A 7,428-nucleotide genomic window follows, 5' to 3' on the forward strand; every position below is an offset into this window, starting at 1 on the left:
CACACACACACACACACACACACACACACACAAAACCAATAAGAGCTGTTACCTGTAATTTCATAGCCTTTTCTCAACATTATTAACTATTCACTATAAAGCATAAGTCAAAGTTTAAGTCTCAAATCTTCTGTTTATGTCTAAAATTATAAAAAGTAGTGTCCTCCCAACAATCTGTATTTCTGTCAGAATTTAGGCCTTTTCGTAGCATAGAGACTGCACTTATCAGAGTTACAAATGATTTGCTTGTATCATGTGTCCAGGACTGGATTTCTTTTCTATTGCTATTATAGCTTAGTGCCGCTTTTGACACGATAGAACATAAGCTTGAGAATTTTGTTGCAATTGCATTACCAGTTTGTTTGTGTCAATGATGAGGTATCAGACTAATCACAATTTAGGTATGAAGTACCACAGGGCTCAGTATTAGGTCCCTTAATCTTCTCTTTCTATATGCTCCCCTTATGATATATTATCAGGAACAATGGCAGTAGTTTTCACTTTAAGCAGATGATACTCAGCTTTATATTCCTCCAGTCCTGGCGAAAGGACTTGTCAATTTGACAAGTTAGCATGGTGTGTTTGTGATATTAGAGACTGGATGGCTAGTAATTTCCTTCTTCAAAAATTCTGATAAAACACAGATATTTGTTATTGTACCAAAAACTCAGAGCTAAAGATAACTGAATACAATCTGTCCATTGATGGATTTACTGTTACATCATCTTCTACAGTCAAGAATCTGTTTTATATTTCATAGCAATCTGTCCCTTGATCTGACCCTATTTTCAGTGTTTGTATAACAGTCGTTTTACACCTTTGAAATGTTGCTAAACAAATACATTTGCTGTCTGTCTCTAATGCAGAAAATCTTATTCATGCATTTATGAAATCATGATTAGATTACTGTAATGCCTTATTGGGTGGATATCCTGCACACTTAATAAATAAGCTTCAGCTGTTTCAAAACGAAGCAGCTAGAATGCATGTTAACTCTTTTCCCAGCATTGATGGAATTTACAATTACTGTTTTTCTAGAAATAAGTTTGCTAGGATAGCAATAATTTATTCCATCTACGCCACAGGAAAAACTATGGAAGTCCTTTTCCACCACTGAATAAAATATATAAAAAAGGAAATTGTGACATCTTATCTCAGTTTTTTCTTGCGGTTGCGAGTTTACTTCTTGCAATTCTGACTTTTTTCTCAGAATTGCGTGATGGAAACCTGCCATTCTGACTTTATTTCTCGCAATTGTGAGTTTATATTCCGCCATTTTGACTTTATATCTCACAATTCTGACCTTATAACTTGCAATTGCGAGTTTGTATCATGCGATTCTAAGAAAAGTCCATTTAAAAAAAAAAAATTTAAATTCAGTGGCGGAAAAAAATTGATACTAGAGTAACTTGCCTAAGTAAAATGCCATCAGTTAACTACTGAATACAAGAACAAGGGCAAACACGGAGCAGAGCAAACCTACAAACTAAAAGTCCACCACTAAAAACAAGAGCACAGAAGTAGGTAACATGGCAAAGCCCCCCACTTAAGGAGCAGATTTCAGGTGCTGTCAGATGAAGCTGGAGATGACCACTGTAGAAAAGGGGACCATGGTGAAGAAGGCTGATCATTGCAATGGTGGAGCAATCAATCAGCACGGGAACTTGTGGAACCGATAGAGCTAGAGACAAGGGTGGAGCTGGCGACTAAGCAGAGATGAAGACCACCACGGTGGAGTCGAGACAGGCTGTGACTCCTTCCCCTTGACATGGAACACCAGGGGTTCAGAGATGGCCCTTCTGGCTGTGACGGGAAACTCGAAGAAAACAGAGACGGTACTCCTGGCCATGACAGTTCAGGCAGGGGGCACAGTTACTCAGATTACTTTGGTGTCTGTGTGATCATCTGTGATGGGATTGTCCCAGCTGCTACTATCTTGGGCCATTCTGAATGGAGATCTGTAGATGACCACCCGAGAGTGCTGATAATGAGAAACTCCATGGCCATTAATTTCCCTACAAATATGTAGCTGAAGGTGTTCCCATGGGTGTTAGGGCTGGTAGTCCAGTCTTCCCACTGAGAAGGCACAGTTCAGAGTCCTGGACCAGCCCCTTAATGTCACAGTCAATGCTTGGCGACCAAACCAGGTCTTGGCATCTTTGCTTGAACTTTACAATGCGCACCCTTGTGTGTGCCACTGATAGACATGTACATGCATGCTACCCGACACTACTGTACAGAGACCGCTGGAGACACAAACATCACTCCAACACCTCTCTCCGTACAGCACTAGACTAAACAACAATACATCAGAAAGTGGTCTGCACTAGTCAGAAAACATGACAATCAGACACTCTCTGCCTGTGAATTCTTTTGCATATTTCAGATTTCTGACATCAGGTAGGCTAACAAACTGTATTTTTGGAGGGCGGCGTATTGAAGAAAGTATACATAGCCGTCATCTGAAATTGCTTACAGCACTTTTAACATGAAAATAAACTGTTGGACAAAAAAAAAGTTTTGAGAAAATTGAGCTTGTCCACATCTCCTTCCATTCACTAATTTGACTTTGATCACTAGAAAATCCAAAGTGGGCAAATCAAGCCCATCGTCATCTATGTTTAATATAATATATTTAAAATTATTTTTGTTAAACATTCAAAGACCATAGTATATATTGCATGTTGCAATTAATCACTCTTTGATTACTGATATTTAGAATATATATTTTATTGTATCATTTGCATTATTCATGTTGGATAATGCTATTCAACACTAAATTAAGTAAACAATAATTTATTGGTTAAACATGAACCAATACTGATATTTTGGTGTTATAATGAAGCGACTGAACAATTAATACTGACTGTAATTGGTACTCACCATTAACTGAGGTATACAATTGCCGACCATGCCATGACATGTCTGTTATGGTCAATGTTTTAGGCACATTTGCAACTACATAATCATTTTAAATCCTTATGAGTTAAAAGTTACAAAAAATATACTAGTGTGTGTCCATAAATCTCTTAGGAAAGTTAAATGCATCTATCTATACACAACATAAACTGCAACTGGGTTTTTGTTTAAAGTAAAGTATTTTAAAATACTTCTTGCAAAAAAGCAGCAGCATAGAGCACGCACACGCACACACACACACTCTTCTACTGCATGTGGGATATTCCTCCCCCATTTGATGGATATGGCTGAAGTATTTGGGTAGTAGTTCTTTGCAGGTAGGATGTTGAGCCTGTGTCTGATCTCCAGGGTCTGATCTTTTACTCTGCCACAAACTGGTTCATAAGTCTTATGCTGTGTAGAAGGACACAGACACGGTTTCCTCCGAGCCTGCAAATCAAATCATCCACACTTACAGTTTAACTGTCCATTTTACAGGATATTGAAGACTTGAAACAGGCTATATGTTACAGGTCACCCCTGCATCTTCTACGTGACCGCAGTTGGTTTTTCCCCATCCTGAGAATTTACACTGGTGAATAGAGTCTTCAGTACCAGCACAAGCAACATCATCCATCCAGATTAACCCAGTGCCTAAAAGAGAGAGAAAATGGATCTCATGCATCTCATCAATCTTTATGGTTTAATTGAATAGGACAATGGACATGCATTTTAAACATTTGACTTGGACTCTTTTATTCAAGTTACATTTGAGATTTGAAGCATATTTAATCCATTCACACATTACCTACTCACTCAGCTACAGAAATCAAGGAGTCAAGCATGGAGATTTGTGCAAATATGACTAAAACCCTTTTAGGGCACAGTACTGTAGAGTGCACTAAATGCAGTCACTCTTGGTGGCTTTGTAACTCTTTGCAAGCACGACTGTAGCTGCCTTGAAGTCACTCTGACCTTGTCCAAACCGGCCTGTTTTGTGGATTTCTCTGGCGTCACGGTAGCCCAGCATCCTGCACACAACGTCTCCATCTTTTATGTCCCAAACATCATCACACACTGTCCCCCATCGAAGCTCATGGAACACCTCCACTCGACCCTCGTGAGGCCCAGAGCCGTTCACCAGCCTTACCAGAGTTTCTTCCACTGAAACACACATTCATCGTAGAGTAAATCCACTGGAATACCAGCATATAGAGAAATACTTAGTCATGGAAAAATAAATCCAATTTACATGTGCTTTAATTGACTTTGTGTCAAAGGAATTAAGTGTGTAGTGTATGTCCACTGTAGCTGCCTTGAAGTCACTCTGACCTTGTCCAAACCGGCCTGTTTTGTGGATTTCTCTGGCGTCACGGTAGCCCAGCATCCTGCACACAACGTCTCCATCTTTTATGTCCCAAACATCATCACACACTGTCCCCCATCGAAGCTCATGGAACACCTCCACTCGACCCTCGTGAGGCCCAGAGCCGTTCACCAGCCTTACCAGAGTTTCTTCCACTGAAACACACATTCATCGTAGAGTAAATCCACTGGAATACCAGCATATAGAGAAATACTTAGTCATGGAAAAATAAATCCAATTTACATGTGCTTTAATTGACTTTGTGTCAAAGGAATTAAGTGTGTAGTGTATGTCCATACATCTCTTTGGAATGTTAAATGCATCTATTTATACACAATGCAAACTGCAACTGGGTTTTCATTTAAAGAAAAAAAAAAAAATTATATATATATATAGATTATAAAACCACACACAAACAGACCGAAGTACCAGCACAAACGCACACACACACACACAATGTATATGTGCTTTCCGAGACTCCATAGGCGTAATGGTTTTTATACTGTTCTAATCAAATCTTCTATTGCCTAACCCCACCCTACACTGAGAACATTGTACTGATTACTCAGCCATTATTGGAAATTTTCAGCTGCTGAAAATATGGGCAAAGTATGAGAAAAATATACCTGTTCACAGAGAACTTCTGCAAAAGCATCAATAACTAAAAGGTTTTGCAACAAGTTCGCAAGAAAAGAATGACACCTTGTAACACTCCGCATATTATGATGTGGAACGTACAAAAACAATATGGGAGAGACGCTCACTTTACCCAACAAAGGAAAAAGATATAAATCACAGACACACAAAATCCATATCAAATACCGAGTGTATTATACAAATAGATCAAATATACAGCAAGCACAAAAAATTAGTGTGTGATGAGTGTATGGTAATGTAGATTGTCTTTGCGCCCGTGAAAACTATATACAAGATTTGAATCAGTCTCACCGGTGGAAGATCATGAATGAACATCCCAGAGTAAGTAATCCTTACTCTGGGATGTTCCTTGGTAAGTAATCCAATGTCCAGAAAAATAAACGCACAAAAAAAACTCCACAAGAGAGGCGGCCGTACAATCCAAAAACAGTTCGGTAAGTATTCCACAAACATTTGAAGACCCGGGCAAAATAGAAATTAACTATTTCACCAACCCTCTCGAACGCCGGTGAGCCGGCTACCTATATAGTAAAACGAACTTCCTTGTTATCACCACGTGGAAGTTCGCGATGCCAGGTCACGCCTGAAATCTCGCGCGACATCTCATCCGGGGCAAATACACACACATATATAGAGGCAACAATACAGAAAATGGGGTGATAATTAGATTAAAACGATCAACAATACATTAGTGTTAATCAACAAGCATATACATAAATCACCCCTTATGTGGCATTGCTACATAAATCCCCTTCCCCAGCCATCGGCATCGGAGGAGAGCAACCATACGAGCGTTTCAGGTTTACCACATTAACATTGTCTGTTTTAGGTGGGTTGCCCCAGCGAATGGTGTAATTTATTGGCCCCCATTCTTTTTATTACTTCTGCTGGTCCCTCCCACTTGGGTGCTAGCTTGGCAGAGTATTTATCTGAGGCCGACGAGAGAGGATGAAACCTCATCCAGACAAGATCTCCCGACAATTAATCTTTCCAGGGGTCCCTGAAGTTGGCGGCCAATCATTAATTCAGCAGGAGTCTTGCTGTTGGTCTCTTGATAAGCGGAATTAATGGCGAAGCGGAACTCAGGTAACCAATGATCCCATAAGTGATGATATTGCCCCAGATACGATGCAGTCATGGTTTTTAATGTTCGGTTTATTCTCTCTGTCAGATTTGTCTGAGGATGATAACTTGTGGTGAGTTTCTGGATGCTTCCCCAGGTCTTACACAATTCGGACAGCATTTTAGAGGTAAACTGAGAACCCCGGTCCGGCACAAGATACTTTGGAATGCCCCATCAGATGAATACTTCCTCTCTAAGTATCCTCACGATTTTTGGTGTCTTACTGTCAAGTAGGGGGAACAATTCTACCCAGTTAGAGTAGTAATCTACTATGACCAGCAGTAAGCGTTTCGTTTCTTGCTGCATGAAAAAGGTCCCATAAGGTCCACCCCCATTATTTGACCAGGTTCTGTGACTTGTGTTGATTGTAGCATACCACTGGGTTTACAATTGTCATGTTTGTATTTTTTACAGATTTCCCATTCCTTGACGTAACTCCAGACGTCAGCACGCACTGTCGGCCACCAAGCCACCTCTAACAGCCTCAACAGAGTTTTTAGTCTGCCCAGATGTCCACCCATTGGGTTGTCATGGAAGTAATGCAGAAATCCAGGTATTAAAGTTTGAGGGACAACCAACTGAAATGTATCCCCATTCTTCATTGGAACTTGCCGATATAAGAATCCCTGATGTTCTTCAAAGGTAATTTGCTGGTCTTTTACTTTCCTGGTTTTAGGTTCTGATTTCAGCTGACTGACCGTTTCGTCGCTGTTTTGGGCTTGTGTTATTTCAGCAAGTGCGTGGGGAATGTCTGAAGAATGTTTAGCTGGTGTAACCGCCAGACAAGGTGCTTCTTCTTCCTTTACAGACCCAGGGGCCCTAGACAGCGCGTCAGGTCCTTGGTTAAGGCAGTCCTTCCAATGGTGGACTCGAAAGTCAAACTGCTGCAGTCGAAGGGTCCAACGGGTCAGACGAGAGCTGGTCTTGGGGCTGTTAAATACACAGGCTAAGGCAGCATGGTCGGTATACACATCAAATTGTTTCCCCTCCAGATAATGTTTCCATTTTTCCACCGGCCAGACCACCGCCAAACATTCTTTTTTGGAAGTTGAGTAATTAAGCTCCGCTCTGTGTAGAGTTTGAGATGCATAAGCTATTACTCTCTCCCCCTCAGGTGTCTGCTGGCAGAGAATGGCCCCCAGACCCACATTGTCACGAATCCGGTCCATGAACTTCCGTCTGCTTGCCACCAGAGGTCACCCTTCCACTACTATGGACTCTTGCACCACACCACTGTTGCACTTCACCCGGACTACAGTTCCCATCATCCATTGCACTGATTACACACACACAGTTGATTACACACACACAGTTGATTGCACACAGCACTGATTGCACACAGCTGTCATCAATCACACCTTCCCTATATAACACTCACTCTGAT

General features: G+C 40.9%; 1 protein-coding gene across 1 annotated transcript in view; it reads right to left on the bottom strand.

The window, feature by feature from the left end:
* Positions 1–3,120: 3,120 nt before the first annotated feature.
* The window catches only part of scara5 (scavenger receptor class A, member 5 (putative)), a 103,925-nt gene continuing 99,617 nt past the window's right edge, over positions 3,121–7,428 (bottom strand). The window contains exons 9-10 of the mRNA XM_016552165.1: positions 4,231–4,419; positions 3,121–3,552 (exon numbers count right to left, since the gene is read on the bottom strand). Coding sequence (XP_016407651.1) covers positions 3,419–3,552; positions 4,231–4,419 — 323 coding nt within the window. The 3' untranslated portion in view covers positions 3,121–3,418. The remainder of the gene's footprint in view (positions 3,553–4,230; positions 4,420–7,428) is intronic.

The sequence above is a fragment of the Sinocyclocheilus rhinocerous genome, unplaced genomic scaffold (assembly GCF_001515625.1).
Source record: "Sinocyclocheilus rhinocerous isolate Xijiao unplaced genomic scaffold, SAMN03320098_v1.1 scaffold2360, whole genome shotgun sequence".
NCBI lineage: Eukaryota > Metazoa > Chordata > Actinopteri > Cypriniformes > Cyprinidae > Sinocyclocheilus > Sinocyclocheilus rhinocerous.